The 23,370-nt window shown below is 35.6% G+C and overlaps 1 protein-coding gene across 2 annotated transcripts in view; it reads right to left on the reverse strand.

The window, feature by feature from the left end:
* SPOCK3 (SPARC (osteonectin), cwcv and kazal like domains proteoglycan 3) overlaps positions 1 to 23,370 on the reverse strand; it is a 163,724-nt gene that overhangs the window by 70,265 nt on the left and 70,089 nt on the right. For both annotated transcript variants that reach the window (XM_058837985.1, XM_058837984.1), the window contains exon 4: positions 19,855 to 19,969. In XM_058837985.1, coding sequence (XP_058693968.1) covers positions 19,855 to 19,969 — 115 coding nt within the window. The remainder of the gene's footprint in view (positions 1 to 19,854; positions 19,970 to 23,370) is intronic.

A 23,370-nucleotide genomic window follows, 5' to 3' on the forward strand; every position in this document is an offset into this window, starting at 1 on the left:
TGGAGATGTGAAAAGCAATCCTGTGTATAACAGACCTCATTTTCTGTCACAGAAACCACACACTCAGATTTTTCTGAAGACAGAGATGCAAATTGACCCTTAGCATCTATAATAACTCTACCGCAGTATCTGTTTAAATTAGCAGATTGACAAAATTAATTCAAGAGAAACAAGTGAGGCATGTTTGCATCAATAATACCTAGATAATAAGACTATTAAACAAATTAATATTTACCATTTTTACCCTAGACTTCCATTTGCTGGATGACTTCTGTGAATTTTGCCTTTTAATCCTACCTACTCTACAAATCCCACTTGGAAGTCCTGAGCTACAGACGTTGTCAAAACTTTAGACTCGCTGACTAAAGGTAAAAAGTTGAGCATAAACCATAATCTCATATCTAGGCATGCTGGTCAATGAAGCAGCAAAGCACACTCCATCACCCCACAGGTATCTGCAGTTCAGACCATGAGAATAGAGAAGAATGTCAGATTATTTCCCAGTTAACTCACAGCTAAGTGTCTAGCCTTCCTCCTAAGAACTGAGGCTTTAATACAGCATGGATGAATAACCTTGGCACACACCACCGAGGAAACTACTAAATTGTGAGGAAGAGCTACCAGAAATTAGGTAATGTGGAACCATGCAATGTAAGAAAGCTAAAGCTGCAGACAGAACACAGATTGTTGAACAAGGTCCATCAGGAGTGGAAGGAAAACAAGCCACAGACATGAAAAGTTATAAAATCATAAAAGCAAAAACAGAGACAGAAGTTGAAACAACACTGAGAATCAGTCCACTTCAATGAGCCATGGAAGTCAACAAATTATACTTGGACCTGTCTGGCCAGCAAAGACCCACTGAGTATCTGGAAGAGGTGGAGAGCATCATCAGTACAGTCTAACAGTAAATTAGTCCCAGTTAAATATTGTGTCCATTGGGTGATAATTAATTTCATTTTTAGTTAGCATGTATTCTGCCTACAGAGCCTTTGTGCCCTGTAAAAACCACTTGAATAAAGTGCAAAGATTGCAATGACAGCTTCACAAGTTAAGCATAAGCTGGAAGGAAACCTTGGATGAAGCAGATGTCTACACATGGCAAAATGATCCACCTATCACAGGATGTCTAATTTTGATCCTCAGCATAGTTATTTTGGCCTCCAGTGCAGGAGCTGGAGAACAGTAAAGTTACAGAAAAACGTCTTTCAATTATTTTTAAACTGTATGAAAATGTATTAGCATTTAAATTATAAAAATGCTTCCTTTACTAAATATTTTTTGACATATTAGAGATCATTCAAAATTACCACTGACTTCATAATTTTTAAGCTTATCAACTAACCTACTGTTTCTCCTAATTCAAGTTTTTAGAGGACTTCCTGTACTTCATATAAGAACTGACCCAAGCATGACTTCTTTCCTTTCAGTGGATATATGCATTTTTACTCATGCAACAGACGGTAAGAAACTGTGGATCTCCAAAGTTACAAAGTTACTTAAGTGTTATTACTAAAATTTAAAAAATAAAAGTATTTATTTTCATCTATAAAATCTTAAACATTCCATGGCATATCTCACTAATAATCAACAGTTATATTTTTCACAACACAAACTGATAGAAATAAAGTTGCAAAGATTTGAATAGCTGCAGTGACTACATGGGATGCTCACAGTTTTAAGTAATTCCAGAATTGAAGCCTCAAAAAATTTAATACACATTTCAGTTGATATAACATATAAGCAATATTACAAAAGAAATTGAGATTCATACACACACATACCCAATTTTGCTAAAGCAATTATGTATTATTTTAGAAAGATTTTTAATAGTGTGTATTAACTTATGAACTTAGACTTCACCTTTTGGTCACCAAGATATGCAAATGTCTTTTGTAAGTGCTTTTTATGCTAATCTAAGTGCTTGACCTTGTCATAATGCAGCATTTTAATAATTTCTTAGAGATATTTATTACTTTTTCTCAGAATAGTTTTCATTTTAAAAAGACAAAAGAATTACCAAACACATTTCAAACTTACATTTTCTACTTTGCAAAAACAGAATGTTATATAGATTTTACGTGTGTACTCAGCCTTACAGAGTTTACCTCTTTGAATATAAATATAGTCACTACATATTAGTTCTATTGTAAAAAGACATCAATTTGTGTTCCAAAGGAAAGCAGACATTTTTCAACATTTTCTAAAACAGATAACACAGGAGCAAAAGTAATCTCTTCTTTTCTTTTACACATTATTTAATAAAGCAAACTTTTTTTAAGGACACCAAATAGTTCTCTTCAGCCAATAGACATAACTTTAAGAACTACATCTAGTAACCAGAGTATTGTGTCACATCTTAAATTCTTAGTAGTTTGCTGAACAGGAATCCAAGATTTCCTAATGGTAAGAAAAGTGCAATAATTCCATACTTAAAGGGGGGGTCCTATGTATCATCATGTTTAGCAATTGCAAAACTGCAAGGTAAGGTAATGGATAAAATTTTTCAATTATTTTATCTCTATTACAGAGGGAGAATTTGAAGTTATTAATTCAGAATCTGTTTTGCATAATATGATGCTTTCTGTTACCTGCATTTGATAGTTCAATTAAAGGCACAGTTTTCATTAGAGAGCATCTTAATGCTTCTGATTTATAATAAATGAGTGAATAAAAATAATTTAAACATAAAAAGCAAATTAAAATAACTGAAAGTCAAATAACTAATAATCACTTCTACAACCCAAATAGACAAATAGTAACACTATTTTGACTAATATTACTATGAAGATGTCCAGTCCTACAACACACTATGTTGAACATAATTACAGAATAACTTTCACTAGAAAATAGATACTTTTCCTATTGGATCAAAACACTGGCTGCCACAAAAATGTTCTTTCATCACTATAAGAATAAATTGATATTCCACTCATCAGATTCAGAACCCTGCAGTGTGCTTCTCAAGCAATCTATCTTTCTCATTGCCTGGCAAGTGCAAGTTGCACCCCTGCTGCCCACGCTCACAGCTTTTTCTTCCCTCACACAGGATCAGTCACAGTGTCTGCTCAAAAAGAAAGACAGAAAAGAACGAAGAAAAATCCATTTACAAGCATCACAGTAATCAAAATCTGAAAGAAGGACTTTCATTGTTTTCCTTTAATATTATCAATGTATGTCTGCTCTATTAATGACTTAAATTTATCTTCTCTATACTCAACTCTTTAGGAAGGATTACAGGTAGAAAACACCAGTTATTGATTAATTTCAAAAGAACAAGTAATAGTAAGTACAGAAAATAACTAAAGAAACATACTTTGAACCAAAACTAAAAACTTAAGGAGAGGCATAAGGAGCTATATGTCTCTCCAGATTGTATTTAACAATTCTGAGTTCTTCATTGCACCTGTAGAAAATAACAAGCCACTTCTACAAAGAATACATTTGAAGTATTCATGTTCAGGGACCTGAATATCCCTTAATTTCCTAAGTTACTCAGGGTTGCTTCGGAGTCCCTTTATGGCAGCCATCCATTTTTACAAATGTTCTTTGCTCTTTAGTACAGCTTTAGAGTGAGTGATACTTCCCTGCTTCCCAATCCCTGCTTCCCAATCCCTGCTTCAGCTTTTACTGTATAGTACTTAACTCCATTCATCAGTGTGTCCATCTGTGTGGTTGATGCTGCACACACCACCTACAGCTCAGCTTCTTAAACCTGACAGGTTTAATTTATTGTTCTCCCCTCCTCCAGAAGTACCACAACTCATTTGTTTGAACAGTGAAAGTGGGATTTTTTTACTTTAAACTGCTATATTACAGGCACTGTGTAATGTAATTCTACCTACCCTGGACACCCATTTACGTTAACCAACTTTGAACTCCTAATCTATCTAAATCAAGAATAATTCTGCTAAACAAGAAAATCACATAATAGATATAACAGACCTCTTCATGTATTATTTACTTCCCGGTGCTGAGAAATACAGGGGCACATAGGAAAAGGACAAGGGTAATGTCTTTACACTGAAAGAAGTTAGTTTTCGATCAGATATGGAAAGAAATTCCTCACTATGAGGGTTGTGAGTCACCGGAATAATCTGCCCAAGAAGCTGTGGATGGCCTGTCCCTGCAAATGTTCCAGGCCAGGCTGGATTGGGCTTTAAGAAACCTGGTCTAGTGGTAGGTGTTCCTGTCCATTTCAGGAGGGTCGTACTACATGATTTCAAGGTTCCTTCCAACACAAACCATTCTATGAACAAGGCTTGAAATAGGCCAGTTGTTTTGATAATTTTACTGCTAGTATTGTTTGCCCTTAATTCTACAGCCAAAATAATTTCAAAAGCATAAAGATGGTAACATGTCTGTGGTCACAGACTCTGACACATAACACACACAGACAGAAAATTGTGTTATGCAATGGTACTCAGGATTACAACATCTAAATGGGCATTTAAATTAAAACTAAAGAACTATTATCTCATAAGAGTTTTACTATTGTGGTTACTCTAAGTCACTTTTGACAAAGGCTGTTACTGGTGCTGTTAATCAGGTGCTAAAAGATTGTTGCTTTACAGTTCATGAGTTTTTAAGAGAATTATCTATGTCTGAGAATAGGTACCTCATAAGAGTTCTGTATTCTGGCACTGGTTAATAGCTATGGCATGTCTGTGAAAGAGAGAATTCCTTCAGATCATGCAGACAACTGTCACCTTACTGTACTGTAATCTTCCAAGTGCTCCTTAGAGAGATGGAAGAGCACCTATCAGCACCAATTTTCTCACTCCTGCAGTGGGAGAGGAAGAGGAGACAAAACAAACAAAAAAGAGACAGAAAGGCTTTTCAGCTTGATGTCATCTCTTCTGCCTGTAGGATGTCTTCTGAGTTTATGAATTATGTCTGGTAACATCAGAAAGTAGGAAGATAAAGCTGACAAGCTTTTACCATGTAAAGGTCTGCTCAGACAAAACATATAGCAACAAGTGTATGGTAAATGAGCAAAAACAGGTTGTCAAACAATTAGCCATGGAGGATCATCTGCTGCAATATACTAACCTACTCTATTTATATTCTTTTATATTGAAAGAACATAAAATTTTTCTTTTTCTTTTTTCTCCTTGCTTACTACTGAAAGCTAAGTGTGTCACAGGTTGGAGTGTTTCTCCTCTAATCTCACACAGTTAGCTCAGGGCAGAGCCTGCCTAGGCAGTGACATCCATGCATGCCACGATAAGCCCAAACCATCAGCGAGTACCATTTCTGTTACACATTAACTGTGCACCAGGTTTGTACACTGTGGTCACCCATATTGGCAAATAGGCAGAAATTCACTGAACTAGTATCAAAATCTGTCTAGATTCATTTGGATTCTTCATGGAAAAAGAGGGAAAAACTGATAAAATATAAAACCCAGTTCAACAAAGCATTACACCAGATAAGAGCAATGCCTGCACAGCCTCCATTTTGTCTGCACATTGCTTGTGGTTGTTGTTCAGACCTTGATGATATTTTGCAACAATACTGATGTTCCCTAAATGCTAGTTTTAATTTGTAATACTCTTTTACCTCTGATCAAATCCAAGGATCATTGACAGAGACTCTTGCTGGGGGAAACACTCCCATCACAATTAGGAAGCAATTTGGCTTTTTTTATGTATTGCAAGTGATGATTTTTAAAGCTTGAAAATATTAAAATTTTAAATAATATATAGTTTGTTTTACTTGATTAATCTGCTTCTGTCATAGACATATTAAACCCACAGAGATAGACACAGTTATTGCTGTATTGGAAATAAATGAAACAGTTTAAAACAAAACTTTGCTACTTTCATTGTCATCTATAAATGAAGGGTTTTTTTAAACATAAAAGATTATTTGTGCTATTGCTCAAGGCAAGAAAATCAAAGATTTAAAGTGTGAGGTTTTCTAGTCTGATAATTCACACATATAAATAGATCATTTTTACAGATGAAATTTAATACAAAACAGACATATCCATGATGAAATATGTGTGCCAGAATATCAGTGAAAAATAAATTGTCAATAATACTGCCAAAAGTAGTTTTACTAACTACTGTAATGTTATTTCACATTATTTAGCCTAGCATGACAGAAGTTCTCTTTTATTATTTACATTGGCAATATATTTCCCCTTATGTCTACAAGAAAAAACAAACTCAACTTGATTCCATAAACTAATCTGATAGGCAAACAACTGGACATTACTGACTTCTTAATGTCAGAAAACAAAGTTATGTTCCAATTTTAATACCTTTTTCTTTTCTATTAATGGTCATAAACATCAACAGTATAGACCCTCACTTTTTCTTTCTTCCTTCCTCAATTACTCTAATGTTGGTTCCATAAAATGGTACCTTAAAGGATAATACATAATCTATTTCTTCCCTATTGAAGCCACCATAAAGCATCTCTTAATGGAAATGACTGCATAAATAATAAGCCATGCTGAGTGAAAACATGAAGTACTGTGATGAAGAAAAGAGAAAAATGGAGAAGAGGTATTTGAAGGGAGAGAAAAACAGTAAACAAAACTACAAAAACCCGAGAAATTCTTAAATAAACAAAACCACATTACGAAAGGTAAAACAGCAATACTCGATATTGCTGGGATGGTAACACAAAGGGAATTGCGGTTCAGCTTTTAGGGCTCTGTACTTTGACATCTTCATTCTGCAGCACACAAAATTTGGAAAATTCTCTGAGTATTTCAAAAATCATTCCCAACTGTTCAGAAAAACTGAAAAATCAGATATCTAAGGCTTCACCTTTCCCTCTGCTTAAATTCTCCTTGAGGGTCTACAGTTTCATACAACCAGGGCCCCTGCTGGTGCCTCAGCTGGACACCATTGGTACTCTGCATACCGTAACACAGTATTGATCCTGATTTAGCTGCCTAATTTCATCTTCAAAGTCATGACTCTGGAAAACAAAAAATTCACCACTCGGCCTCACAGCTGAACATGTTTCCAAACACTTTGCTTTAGAAGACCAACTACAAATTCAGCTTTGAAGTCCCAAAATCGCTAAGCAGTAAGAGTGATAAAAATCCTGTAGTTATAGGGAAAAGGAAAAAATATTCTATTGAGATACGACAAATGGAAATAGATATTTTCTGCCCCTGCTGTGGGGCAAAAGAAAGCATTTAATAATTTACTTGGAAAAGATTCTGTTTGCAGAAAAGAAAGATTTTTTTATTTTAAAAATCCTGAGAGCAGACAGTGCTCCCTTTTCCAGTGGCATTTTTCATCTCTACTTCATAATTTAGCTCAACTTTTATTTTTATTGTAGTTTGAATCTTTTTATATCTAAATTATTTTGGTAAGACAGTAAATTGTGGTCACTAATTGGACTAGTGTCCAGTCTGCTGATCAAATATAGAACCTCCTTGTAGAAGGCAGCTGGAAAACCAGAAAGGAACAGCTAAATGGAACAGCTAAAAGGAACTTAGGAGTAAAGTGAGGCAAAACTTACAACTTTATTGCAAAGAAAAGGTTTGTCACATGCCAGAAAAACCAGCTGTCTTACCTCCATGTTGGCTTAGAGGATTGCTCTAGCTCTTCATGCACACATTTCTCACCCTTCTTTTTAACCACAATGATGACCAAGAGCTCTGTGGCAGGAGCGTCTTTCAAAATTAAACCGGGGCTTAAAATTTGTTTGGGATCTACTGCCTCATGTATTCTCCCCTTTCCTTCATTATGGGAGTAAATTAAAGTAACCAAGCAATGATTACAGAAATAAAATCCTGTCATACTCACTCTTACAAAGTTAGCGCTAAGTTGAATGCCCATTTTCCAGTGTCTTCATCCAGGTCTTTGATCCTATTTTCAACAGCTCAGAAGTGTTTCTGTTTCTGGTGTCATTTCTCAAGGTGGCCATAGATAACAGGGTTATTCAATAAACTGTGAGACCTCACTCAAAATGGTTTGTTAACATCATAGACTATTCTCTTTACCATTCTTTACAAATTTCCACTGTTTTGTTTGCTTTTGCATCTACTGCGTAAGTTTCTCATGTTCTTCATAATGACCCTTTGTGTTTGCTTCTCAGTTGAACATATAAGCAATTAGTGATCCTATCAAAAATTATCTTGTTTTATAGTTTGAAGATAGGAGAGGTGAATTAGAGCATGACAAAAATATTGCAGTGTAGGTAAAAAACCTCCAGCATTTGTACTGTGAAGTATAAAGTTATATGATGCCATGTAACTTCTAGATATCAGTATACATCCAGAATATGAAAGAAATTCCATTTTCTAGACATCTGAAATGTATGAAAAAAAAGCTGAGGTTAACCTAGAAATGTTATTATTGTGAGTTCTCTGTGAAAGAACTGTATGGGTAGAAAGCTCAATAGTATAAAGATCTCCAGTGTTCACTGGAATAATGAAAAAGGGAACAGCAAACCCTCACCTCCCACTTCCTAACATAGATATCATAAAACAAACATACAAGACCATCCAGAGGATCCTGGCTGTACCTTCATACCTCTTAGAGACTTTAGCAGCATTCTACAAATATGCCAAATCAATCACTGGATCAATAACCTCAGGATATCACTTTCCTGTAGTCTCATATTTATCACCCTACTCCCCAGCTTAAATCCCCTCTCAGACAATCTTTTCTCTTATTTGCTTCTACCTTGCACCAATGAGTTTGGGGTTGAAAAGGAGATGATGTCTGGGGTTATCTTTAAAAATAAGTCCCAACAAAAAAAGCTTGGTACATGGTTTGTCTTGAATTTAGGGATCAAAACTTCAAATCAGCTTTTTGTAAGTATGCAAATCTTTGTACTATGAACATTCATTGGCAATTTATGTGCTAACGGTGAAGGCAAAGGAAAGGGGAATGCATTCTTCAAGATGTGCTAATGTTTTCAGAAACATTTAGGTGCCCAGATCTTCAGCTGATCAAGAAATGAAGTAATCCCTAAATTACAATAATTATCTTAAATGTTGACATATATGAAACTCTCTAACAAGAAAAAGCCCACGTAGGTATATTTCTCTATGAAACATCTTTCTCAGAGGCATTATTTCTAAGATTCAAAAGGCTGTATTTTACAACAGTTGTTATTATAGACTCTGAACTAAAATAATCTACAGTTAAGGGAGAAAGAATAATAATTAGAAAGCAGAACAGAAAAATTATGTCACATACACAGTCATGCTCAAAAACATGAAGAATTAAATAATTTTAAATCACAGTGAAAAATTAAGCATTGATTAATACATATCCTCCAAGTTGATAATTTTGAATGGCTTAATCCATAGGTGCTATGATGCAGTTCAGTGGTCTCTTAATCTTTCTACCCCATTAATTAGTCAAGAAAAGCTGTCCTGAACACAGGAGAGAATTAATGCTGCTTCTTCTGTGTAATTTTGTTAGTTTGGTTTGGGGTGGTTTTGTTTGTTAGCTTTTTATTGCTTTATGGAACAATCTAGGAACTGCAAGCCTGTGTCTATTAGGAAAGTGATACACTGGAAGCATTGCTGCTATTGCATCTGCAGCTTCAGGCAACACTCAGTCTATAAAATTAGGATCCATCCTGAATGTTTTTCACTTTTGCAATCTTGTAAAAAAAACACACTCTACTATTACAAAATGCTTATATAAATTTTACCCCCAAAGTGTATCTGTGATTGAATGTTCAAATGTATCAGTGAAGGTCTGTATTTGAAAGAAGCATCCCCCTCAAAGGAATTGAACCAGAATGCCCTGGAGTTGCAGCTACTCTCAAGTTCAGGTTTCCTCAGGTGTAAACTCTTCTTTGCCTCCCTCAGGTGTTCTGTTTAGACACAATTCGAGTCTTTGAGTTTTTAGATACAGAATCCATGATGCCACACATCATGTGGAGAGTCTGTGCATCTACTATAAACCCAAAACTTTTGAAACCGTTGGACAGATAGTGCCTGAAAAATGGCAGTGGTTCCCATAGGTTTAGGAAGCTTTAAATCCAGCCTTAACAGTACTGTGATTATAAGAATTTTTCACTGTTATTATCACTACTAATACAGAGATGTATAGGCATTTTGGGAAAAGTATTTGTGTGGTGTAAGCATTCAAGTATGTAAATTTTGACATAAAAATGAAAAGAAAAAAAAGAAAAGCTGTCAGGATTTTTGTTTTGTTTTTTGTTTGGTTTTTTTTAGGTAATAGGGATATAATATAAAAGATATAGTAATCTGTGGCAAAAACCACACACATAAGTAAAATACTTCTGTTCTCCTGTAGAAGTCTACAGCATTTTGTAAAGTAAATCTACTTTAGACAATGTGGACACACTAAAAAGGTTTTGGCATTTGATTTTAAACAAAAGATAAAAACACTGCTAGACACAAAACCCCTTTACATAATTGACCATGCAACAAACACGAGCATTTAGAGACTCCTGACATGCCTTTAGCATCCTGAGTACACTATTTGATTTCCAAAAGCAGTAATACATTTTACTGTAAAGTAGCAATATATGAACATACTTTACTCGATGATGACAAACACCTCCAGCTGCTACACTTAATGTATTTCTCAACATTGGAAACCTTAAATGTATTGTTTTACATAAATGGGAATTAGTACAATGCTTTCTATTCCCTGAACAGTACTCCTACTCTGTTTCACACACTATCCTTTTCCCACCACTGGTACATAAGCAAAACAACAGATGTATTCAGAGCCTATAAAAGCAACTTATGAACCACAACTTTCACATAAAATGAAATGTGCAAGAACTGATCCTAGGTAGTAATAAAATCACCTCATTATAACCAAAATCAAATTTTAAAACCTGTGAAAGAACCCTTCATATACAAGCATCCTGAAGTTATATTGTGTTCCATTACCCAGTATTACAGTATTTCAGTAATACTGAAAGAAAAAGAAACAAAACCAAATCCCTGAACACACAACCCACAAAGAAAATCCAAATTAAGCACTGATTACAAATGTTTGCATCGGTTATTTTAGAATTGATAATATTTTCTAATAAAACACACTGAAAACTGATTCTGACAGCTAATTTTTAAAACACCATAAAAACATATCACAATCTTAACAGCTATTTTTAGGAAGTGGCATTGAACTATTTTTGAATTCACTTTGCCTACCTTTTCTAATAAAGGAATATTCAAATATTTTATTCTTATAATTTTGTATTATTTCAATGTTTACAGTTGTACACAGTGAGTCTTATTGCTGTGGACTGCAATCACAACTTCATAGTTGAGGGAAGAAAAGTAATTTTAAAGCACTGTCTTCATCATTCTTCCTAATCTTTTTAACAAAAAAGCTATCTTTTAAAGTAGATTCTCAGGAATACTGTGAGGAAAAACACCATTTTAAAACAATACAACAAAAGTTGGCACACCATTTTTTACAAACAGGACAGTACAGTAACATCCCCCAGGATTAGTCAAAATTGTACACTCTACCAGCAAAGCTTTCTTAGATAGTCACATTTCCTAGTCACATTCTTTCCTGTTATCTACCTTATGAACACAAGTGTCCTAAGTCACTGCTTCTTCGGAGATAATACAACCGAGTGTGCCTTCAGCCACTAACAGCAAGACATAAAAAAATACAGGGAGCTGAAATCCATTTTCCTGAAAAGAATTCTAATCTTAATATTCCTCTCATTGAGGAATTTCTAAGGAAAAAATCTCATGATCACGAAAAAAACCATCATTCACACTGATTACCCAGTGCACCCTCTCACTCCTACAGGCAACTGAGAATCTGAACAAGCTTCTTGCTGGAGCAGCTAGAAAATGAGCAGACCAAGGACTTACTAAATTAGAAGTCCATGTGATTCAGTCTAACATAGGGCTCCACATTTGCCTTAAGAAAAGGCATATCATTGATTTTTGAATGTGGAAAATATAGTGGACAACTGCTGTTCTGCTAACAAGCAGAATACAAAGGCTCTCTTTAAGTCTATTTCATTTCAAGTCTGCTTTACATACTAAAAAACAAAACAAACAAACTCAAACATTAAAAAGTTTGTATTTTTGATTTTTACAGACAGTCTGAGGAGTCCAGGGGTTGGATAAGTTGTTTTTTTCCATAAGGACAGCAATACTTGAATTTTGAAGCTGGACAACAAGAAGTGTAAATACTGTATGGCTGAGTAACAAATTTAATAGATAGTAAGACTGATACTGATACTGCAATGCAATCGACACAGGTGTCTTCCACATTTAGTGGGAGAGAGAAGGAATTCCATCAGAGGATCCTGCTTTCCTCTAGCTGTGTACCCATGACTCCTACAAACATGAATGGAGGAAACACAAGCTCAGCGAGGAATTAACAGGCCTTCGCAACACATGCAGAATGTATGATGCACAGTCTTAGCTGCCTTTTTTCCTCCCCAATGCAATGAAATAGAGAGTAAAAAAGACGCTTCACTTTCTCACTTTAATAAATTAAATCATATAGCATATAAAAATCTCTAACATAATTCAAATTTTTACCTCTCTTAAGCACATAAAAGTCCAACTTATTTTCTCAGCAAGTTCAATTAAGCTATGGCTAAGCAAATTTCCTTTTCAGTACTTTGTAGAGTGCAAGTATGATCACAATGGCATAGTTACACAATAATTGATCTAATCAAAGTATAATGTTAGTATTGTGAAGGAAGTAGTGTTGCTCATTAGCCTATTACAAAAGAATTACTGTAAATTCAGCCTACATGCAGCATCACTTCCTGTGCAAACAAACACAGATAATGCAACAAGCTTGAAACACTGCCAAGCTGGCAGACTGGCAGCACAAATTATGCAAAGAACCAGAAAGCCTTCAGTAGATTCAATAGAGCTTGGAGGATAAGAATGATTAAGTGTTTCTGTGTACAACTACAAATCACAGTAATGAATCAGACTAAAATTTCCAATAAGGGACTTAACTGCACCAGCTGGCCTTCTTCAGCAGCATTATAATGTGAAATGATGACATCCTAAATAGTGGTGTTTGCAACTTCACAAAATCTGCCCAAAGCAAGACTTTTGTTTTGCTTCAGTTTTTTGAAAGCTTGTTTATTTTGCTGCGGTTTTCTTTTAAATAATAAAACATTGCAGCACCAAAAATTAAAGGAAAGCTACAAAGCTATACTGTTCCTTCTTCTCTGCTTCTTTTCCTTTTTTTTCTAACCAAATGAAAAAAATCTTCCACGTCAGCTCTAATAGATTTGCTTCCAAAACTGCTCAGACTACTTAATACAACTACAGATTTGCAATTACATCCTTTTCCTTTTTTTAATCAGAAATTTAGTGGTAACAAGTCTGAAATAAAACTCCTCTTTCCTTTGTTGCAAAGGAGGGGAGATGAAAAAATACCTCAGGTTCAAAAGTATGATGTTTTGGAAATATGGGATAAATGTACCCATACAATAGGAACAAAAAGAATGCATATTCTTTCATATATATGTATGTGCACATATGTATGTACAGATGGATTATATACATCTGTGCATTTTTCTCACATAGGCACAAATAAGCCTCTCACATATTTGGACTTCCTCATTTTTTCTGCTTGGGAGCATAATCTCAAACCATGCGGTACCCACACTAATAGAAACAGAAGAGGTTTTGGCTTTCCTTCACTGTGTTACTCTGAGCTTCTGTCACATCATCCAGGCCAATCCACATCATGCTCCAAGGCCCAACACTTATCACTTTCAAGCTAAAACGGAACTTTTTCCTCAAGTTAAAATACTAAGGAGACCAAACACAGGGAGGAACTTCTGATAATCCACCTCATATAAAATGTATTTAGACTGATATTCCAAATTGTTCAGAAAACTGGAAGACGACAGAGTCCACAACAAGATAATGGTCTAGATGACCGATGACTTGAACCAAATGCACTTCAAAATGTCATTTAAACCAAAACCCTGAAGGAAGTGGTAACAAGATTAAATGCCATCACAAAATCTATGAAGCTACCCAACTCCTCTACCTTAATAAACTGGATTAAGTGATATAACATCTTCACCACTATCAGCTTCTGTGAGTCTGTAATAACTGACACTCTTTAATATGCTTTAATAGTGAAACTGTCATAACTTGAAGACTGCACCCATAGGCAGAAATATTAAATGATTTATAATAATCCCTAAATTCAGGTCCTACTTCACACAGGCTTGGGGCAGGGAACCATTGTCACTGAATCTAATTTTATTTCACAGAACTCTGAAGAGTCACTAATTCTTAGAGAGTGAATTCTGTATCATTAGGCCTTCTTTACTGCTCACCTCTATCCAGCTGTGTACCTTACAGATGTTCAGTCTGCACATTTCCCTGGAACCTGCCTTGTGCAGCTCTAATAGAAAAAGAGCCGCCTCTAATTTCTCCTTTCTTACTTTTAACTTAGAGAAATGATTTCTTATTGTGACTCTCTGTTCATGACTAGTGAAATCTTATTATTTTCCAGAAATAATTGAAAATGTTTTTACCATTAAAAAGTCACCACTCCTACCTTAACCTTTAATAAAATGGAATGATATTTTTTTTAAGAATTGCTAGTATCACCAGAATCTGTGGCTTAGTTAATAGCTACTGGGAACCAGTTACTACTGCTTCCTACTCTGAAACCTAAGAATAAATGATTAGAGAAGGTAAAAAATCAAAAAAAATAGGGAGTTCAATATCATCACACAAGTAAGTGCTGTCAGGTCTTTAAACATTGTTATTCCATCTTAACATGCTTGGCACAGACAAATGCAATCTATTTCTGCCATAGCAGGGAACTGTGGTGTCAATCTGCACAATTCACATAAACAAACTCATAAGAGCATAGCAGGACCTTCCCAGTGGGGCAGGAGGCATTATGTCTTGTGGGGAATTCATAAAAGAGACAGATCTGCATCTGCCCAGAAAAACTCCACACACCTGCAATGCACTGAATAATTTAATGCCTCCAAGCATTGATTGATTAAATGTATCCAATCAATTTTACACAGTACTTTTCTTTTACTTATGGAAAAAGAAAGAGACTGGTTTTTATCAGATTCCACTAGGATCAACGAGTAAGTACAAGATTAGTCACTAGGTTCTAATATATAAAAGACACCGGGATTTACCTCAGACATGATTTCTGGCCCAAAAAAGTTTCACACTTTCCTAATTTTCAGAACTTTTAGACAAATCATGTTGAGAGAGTCTTCACTGGTTTCCAGATGTAAGCAGTCAGATCTTGGAATGGGCTGTACAATAACTAAGTCTCAACTGAATTAATCTCCTTTATAAATTGTCTCCTGCAGATGATTTGGAAAAAAAGCAAAGAGAAACATTTGGAGAAGACAGAGCCCGCACCTCGTCTTCTTTCTTTCACCTTTAAGTGCTAGGCTTAAATATTTTTTACAAACATGGAGTACAAAAAGGATTCCAAGAAAACTAATTCACCTGAAAACACAGGCACTGTCTCATATTTACTGTTACGCTTACAGTAAAATTCTCTGCTGGGTAGAAATCCTTCCCCATTTTTTCAAGTTTCCATGCTCTTCACTTGCAGCTAACCTACTGGCTCAGAACTTCACCTATACACTGCTTAGTTTATTTAGTACTGCAGCCTGTTATTCACAGAATGCCAGTCTTAGCAAAAATTACAGTGTGTATCAGTATCATAATTTTCTGTTCCAAATTTAAAAGAAAGTTAACACGCTATTATCAGGGCCTGTAAATCTAGGATAGGTTACTGCTGGACTAACTTTTCCAGTTTACTGAGCCTGGTTAGTTACCAGCTTGCATGGACTTAATGAGCTCCTGTATATTGTGGTATCTGCACATATCCTTTCTTTCCTCACTCAAAGTGGCAACAAGAAGTACATGGATATTCAAGGATTTATTTCTACCACCTGCTGCGCTAAGTATACAAAAAGCATACATTCCATTGTGGGCATTATGAAGTGTCCATTACCACCTACAGTCCTCTCCTCTGACTCATCCCTTTTTATTCCTGTCCAACTGTCTCCTGGCAGAACACTCACTTAACTGCTTTCCTCATCCCCAAGCTCACAGGGGTGAACTTGTATTTGCCAGAGATTCTTAGTACCGCAGATGCAAATAACTAAATCTCCGGAGAGTGAAGAGATTGGAAACTAAAATGAGTAAACGATTTCCCTTAGGGTGATGAATATCCTGCCTGTCACCATAACACTCACACCAACACATCCCAGTAGAAGCAATATTGTATTTCATATTCTGCGAGCTGTATTTGTAACTGAATAAGGTATATGCCAAAGCATTTCATTATTTCATCTAAAGACCCTTCAAAGGTTTTCCCCATAAAGCCCTTTCACTTAACCAATAAAGATAAATTGGAATGCACAATGGGATGGCAAAACACCGTTCAGCCAAGAGGAAAAGTTAATGACAAATTCCCAAATTTCAAAGAATCAATGAAAATTTTATTTTACACACAGTTTGAACTACCTGTTTATGATGCATTCTAGCGACAGCAGATACTCCCTTTCCACATGGGAATAATGTGAACAACATTTATATACATATCCTGCATGTTTTCCCCTCAAGCACATTACCTTTCCTTCACAGCACAGAGCTAAGTGTGCAGCACACAGAACACAGCTTCCGACACAGAGCCAGCAAAGATGCAAATGCTGTTACCTGCTACCAACAAAAACCTTGCTTCCTTTTAAGCATGTCCCTGTGTTTTAAAAGTCCTGGTACTTCCAACTATTCTCATGACCAATGATTTACAACACCTATTTCATCTTTTTGTCAAATGCTATTCAGACTTTCCAGGACAGCACATAAAGGAAGCTCTTGTGCTGTGGCCCTGCAGGAGAGTGCTAGAAGAGGACTTGCCATCTTGGCAGTCTACCAGAAAAGGAAATGAGCCTTGAGAGGAGACTGAGGGGAGACCATGATCTCAGCTGCCATGGAAACTGAGGAAAGAGCAAAACCATAGGCTTGCCTGACCCACAACTCCATGAAAAGGACAGTGAGACACAATAGCTGGCTGTGAAACCATACAAATGCAAGCACACTGCAGCAAGATCATAGCGCTGAGATCCCCAACCCAATAGAAATTTTAATATTTCTGAAAGCACAGGTAGAATCATCACTAAAGTGTGCTGTCACATTAATTAATCCTGTTGGGACCTTGTCACTACCAGCCTTGTAGATGGCTGGGCCCTCAGTAATCCAAACTGGGATTAGAATAGTTTGGAGATTGTACTGTACAGAGAAGAACTGCTAGGACAGCACAGACTGAATAACAATGTATATGCCTATGTGTTTTTTCTGCAAGTTAATTTCTTACAAACAACAAAAGAAATCACTAAATTGAATCCTCCTTTTGATACAATTATCAGTCTTCAGTGCTTAGCAACTTCTCTGTTTATGCTATTATCTAAAGAAAGTAACAGAATTTATAAACAGAAATTTATGAACTAGGTAATAGGGCTGCTTGGGAATGCTGCTTCTAGTAATAGAGAATTCAACTATAAATCAGAGTATTTCAATTTGATGACATTACAGAAAAATCTATTCAGCTGTAACTGTATTTCATGCCTCTTTCCCCAGGGGTAGCCCAAAGGTGCCCATAAACTTTTTATTTATCTTGGAAGTGTGCAAAGTATCCACTTCTCTGACAGTCTCTCGGGTATCATCTTTGCCACTGTATCAATTCAAGTATTTTAAACTACTTTTCCTGTGCAAGAGTCTTGGGAAAAAATCTCTGGAACATCTATGGATCTATACAGCAAATATGTCCAAATTAAAATCTATGGGCAAGCTCTTTATGAAGAGTTCCCAGTAATTCATGAAAAAGGTCTCAACTATTTTTTCAGAAAACATCCCCAACTGTCTTTTCTTAATTATTCTTATTATCCAATCCTAGAACACCACACGTGCACACACACGAACTAAAAGGATTACTGGGATGAAACATTTTGCTAATGTTTATTCACAACAGATTACACACAAATGATATATTAGAAATGGATACTGGTAGATAGGTTATGTTATCAACTGTCAAGTTATGCTTTCTCATCTAATTTTTACCAAGACTCACACAGAGTGGACTGGTCCTTTGGGAACTCTGAGAAACAGATGGCCCTACTGATAACCAGCAGGCAAACTGCAGATACAAGTGAAGGAATAACATGTTAGGCAAAGAAAATCTCTAGTGGTAAAGAGACCCTGCAGACGACTGCTTGTGTTTATGATATTCATACTTTAATCCCACCATGTTACAAAAAGGTCAGAAACTGCATGAAAAACCTTTTTAGAAAGAAAGCACAAACAAAATTATTTCTTCTTGTATGTGGTAATCTGGCAGAACAGGGAGATCTAAGCTTGGGAAAACCCTGCCCTGGCTTGGCACAGGTAGACAGAAAATTGCTTCATCTACCTTACAAGACTAGATTTACAGTGCTTTTTACAATCATCAAGTTGCTGCCATTCCATAGTTTCCCATTATTGACTGCATTATATTCAGGCAAGTTTTGCCTTTTAAAATATTACCTTTCTAAAAGAGTACAAGAACTGTGGGAGGAATAATACTGGAATGAAGGCTGATGTCAAAAACTTTCTTAATTCAACACAAGTATGCATCTTCATCTAATCTAAAAGAGTTTTCAGTCATCACCTACTGCATGTATACTTAACTAGGAAATGTCATTATTTTCATTGTTTTCCATGACATACCTCTTAGAAATTTTGAATTATTATGTTGTCTCTTCAGAGTTAACACTCATAATATTCCTGAAGCTTCACATGCAGTTGAAATCAGACTACCTACCTTTGTCTGTTAATAATTCTTGCACCATATATAGTACCTTATCAAACTAAAATGTCTAGCTCTATACTGAGATTGTTTAATATAAACAGTGTAACTCCACAAATACTGTTGAGTTTTTTTGTTAATTAAGTACAGCTGCAGATCGAGAACAGTTTAAACTTTTCCTTTCACTATGTACTATCTTCCTTGTTTGAAAAGCTCCAGATGGATGTATTTAACATAACTAGACACTCAGAAGAACATTCCTTGTATCATTCATAAAACTGTGCTTGAAATGATCCCCTTCCAACACACAAGGAAGTCTTATTTTCTCAGCTCTTTTCAGCCCCTACTGAGAAAAGTACTTTAACAGACACTTATTTAAATCAATTTATTGAAATCTAACCATTCTACTGTGTCCTCTTTCCCACAATGAAGCAGGGAAAAAAAGAACAATCTCAAGTTGAAAATGCAATTTGACTCCATATCCACAGCAAGCAACTGTCATGACTCAACTAAGTGTATGGTTCAGGTCCTACATATTCATATTTCTGCCTCAGATAAAGCCACAAAAATACATGAATTCATTATATATTTTCTCCTTGCATTTAACCAGTCCAGCATGCAAAGAAAATCAGAATGCACAAAAGAAGAGAAAAAGAAGAGGGGGAAAAACCCCCACTAATCTCTAACTTACACTGTATCAGGCTGTTACCTACAATTCAGCAGACAGTTTTGAGTTCTCTAGCTTCATATAAGAAGTGATGATGTCAAAGTAATGTACAAAAGTAGGATACTATCACAATAATTTTATTCATGTGATACTGGCACAATGGCAAATTCCCTAAATGTATTTGTACCAGCAGCTTACAATATTTAAACATGTATACCTCCTAGTACAAAAAAAATAAATAGTAAACATCATTATTAAATTATGCTTTAATAATGACTACATAATGACATATATAATGACTTCTAAAATCCACTTCTACTGTGCTCATATGTTGTTAAGTAATTAATCTAATTAAAATGGTTTTATAGTTTACAAGTCAGTCATGAACACTACAAAAATGTCTATAGGATTAACTTTTGATGTATTTACCTGTGTGTAAGCCTCCGGTGACTAATGCAAACTGCAGTTTGTTGATCCTGTGCCACACAGACTTTATGGCGACTACATTTCATCTTCAAACATGGATCTTTAGCCGGATCTAAAGCTGAAAATAGTTTTAGAAAGTTGTTAACAGTTATCTAGAATATGAAATTAAGGCAAGAAACACCACACACAAAACCCATCCAGTATGTGGGTTGGCCTGCTGCTTGTACTGTACCGGACTGAAAGGAACCAGGAAAAAATACACCTGTCCTGTAGGTAAGTACTCCCTGCTATATTTATTTAACAATTGCCACTCTCTGACTGCAATCCCCAAATAATGGTATTGCCACCTTGAAAGCAGCTTCCCTTAAGTGCTTACTAAGATGCAACTGGGCTCTTCCTACTCAACATTAAGTGTGAACAATGACACTGAACTTTCTGAGAAATTATTACTCAGATGAGATTTCAGTAAAAGAAAAAGTAAACTAAAATATGCAGGTAAGTGATTTGTGTGACTCCATCTTTAAACATCAATTCTACCTTCTTCTAGGTTTCTATTTCTCTGCTTTGTGGTTTGTTTTTTGATTTTTTTTAGCTGGTCCTTTAGTCATCATTCATAATAACTTTTGAAGTACAATTCCAACTACAAACATGGTTTCTGGCTATAATACTGGAAGAACCAAAAAATGCTTTCTGTTGCTTACTACTAAATTTGCATTTTTCTGGAGTAGCCATGCCTACATGGCTATAATAGCCATGCATCTGCCAATTTAAGCTCCCACAAGAGATAATCAACTTCTCCATTCTCTGATCTCCATAATGTCCTTTCAGGTAATCTAAGTATTCCAAAAGTGATTTTTTTTTTTTTTTTTTACCCCTGCTGGTATCCTTTTTTTAATCAAGAAAGCTATGAACAACTGGAATTCAGTTTTCCTGTGTTCTTCACATTAGCATATTACATTCCACTATTCAGCTTTATTTCAGAAATGCTCTTTCCCCATTTCTTGCATCTGCTTATAAAATACCACAATCACAGAATATTCTGAGTTGAAAGGGACTCACAAGGACTATCAAGTCCAACCCTTGCCCCTGTACAGGACATTCCCAACAATCACTCCATGTGCCTGAGAGCAAACATTTGCATGTATATTTTCTGAAAGAAAATTTATGTTTCTTCTGTTCCTCAGAATCAAAGTTTCAACCACATCTCATGTGACCTGACAGAGGATATTAACTTAAGCCTGATAACCATGCATGTACCCAGAAAACAAGAACCAAGTTGACCATTAGTTGCAGTTTCGACTCATGATGTTGTAGTGGTGTGATAAAATATAGTCTGAGCAGTGACTTTTTCAGTTTTCTTTTTCAATAATACATTCAGCTGTGCAAAACAAATATATCATATTATCATCAAAGCAGAGAAGTGATGGAATCATTAGTGTAATAATTCAATGCAGACAGAAAAGAAGTATTTTGTTAATTGCAGAAAAAGGTATATGAAAATATGTATTCTTCTTCCACACATTTTTATTTCTACAGTAAACTAGCCATAAAACCACCACCAGTAATCCAGAATAAATCTATTACAACAATTCTATATGAATGGGAACAGCTGCAGCAAAAAAAAAAATTACTGAACTAGGGTTAGAGAGTCAGAGTAAAAATTAAGGAGATCATATCCTTCTCCAATTTACTTTAGATTTTAGATACTCTTTAAAATATTTTCTCTGCATTAAGTCAGGCAGAATGTAATGCCAGCCACTAGTAATCATTTAAGGTACTACATCAGGGAACAGACTTCCCAGAATGTTCCCTGATGGAATCACTGAAGTAGCAATAGTGGAATATGGTCTATCTTCAAATAACTCCTCTATAAAATAAAATAGGTTAATGAAATAAAAAACACATGACTAACAGAGATCTGGAATCATATAAGGATGCTGAGTTAATACCAAGTAGGAAACAGGTTTCAGGAAAAAGGATGAACAGTGGAGATTATGTAATCATTCCCACTGAGATGGTTACTTCATTTCTAAAGTTGTTGGGACTCTGAAGGTATGTTTTGACAATTCCATCAAAGTTAGTTAGCCGTAAAATATGGTTTTGACATTATGCTACATTTTGGCAAAACATTACAGGCAGAACACAACATTACAAGCAAGAGATGGTAATTTTCCACTTTGACTTTATGACAACATGAGGATGGGTAGCAAATGGAAACCAGGACTTTCAGTATTTACTGATATAAATCAGTAAACACTGAAAGTCCTGGTTTCCATTTGCTAATATAATCTTTTACTATTTGCTGTCTCAGTGGTTATCATGCCCTGTATGTAACCCTTGATCACCTCAGATGAGGTATACACTCACTAAGCAAGGTGAGTAAGGCAGCAGAGCCATGAGTGCCAAAATCACAAGACCATTTTTATATTCAAAAGCATGTTCAGCACTCATGGTCCTGCCACTGACACTAACTCACATTATCACTCCATGACCTGCTGAACTTGTTCTGTGTCAGCTGTGAGGTCCCTGTAGAAGTGTTTTTTCCTCACCTTACGTGTGACACATAGCCTCCCTTTTCCCAGTACTTTTTCATGAAACTTTCTTAGTTACCAAACTAAGTTTTGCTGGTACAGAAGTCAGAAGAATGTATATCCTTGGGAACTTTTTTTTTTTTTTTTTTAAAAAAAAAACAGCAAGGAGAAGATCAGGTGAAAATGCAGATTTTCAGAGTGCAAAAAAGTGAACTAACTGAAGAGTCAACGTCTGCCTGGACTAACAACATGCCAGAGGATAAACAAGAAAGAACCCAGAAAGAAATGTTGCTAGAAACCATGAAAACCACTGTATGTCTTTCTCACTGAATATCAGATGCTCTAGTTAATTCTACACTATAATGTGCATAGCACCCACATCAGATTGCATTAGTGATTTTGCCATCTCTGAAAGGACTGAAACTATTTACATATTTGCAAAAGTATGGAAATGGCTTGACCTTCTTTTGAGCATGTTTTATTTGATACTTGGAACTGACAAATTAATAAGTTTCATGAGAAATAAAGGCTAAACCACAAGAAAAATAGTTTTCAAAAAATAGTTTTCAAAACCAGGGTCTGTTCATGCATCAAGTTCTTCATGCTGGGGAAGAACTGTACTCCCCTTACAACACAGGGACACATCTAACTATGTGTCTGGTCTCTACAAGGAGTCGCCCTAAATATCTTAAACTACTATGAAAATGCATAAATTTGAGGAAAAGTATCAAAGATTTCGGCTAAACATGTAACTCATTTATATCAAGAAATACATGGCTCAAAGTCTTTACTTCTTCTATCTTCTAGTTATCCCTAACAAAACATTCCTGGCATTCCCCTACCTCATTCAGAGTACACAGACAATACTCCATGTTTCTTTCTGTTTCTGCCAAAATAAGCAGCTTTGAAGAAGAACAATATTCCCACCAAAATCATCAAAATCCCACAGTAGGACTGATGTATTCTTTGCAGCTATTGTCTTCAACAT

Source organism: Poecile atricapillus, chromosome 4 (assembly GCF_030490865.1).
Source record: "Poecile atricapillus isolate bPoeAtr1 chromosome 4, bPoeAtr1.hap1, whole genome shotgun sequence".
Taxonomy (NCBI): domain Eukaryota; kingdom Metazoa; phylum Chordata; class Aves; order Passeriformes; family Paridae; genus Poecile; species Poecile atricapillus.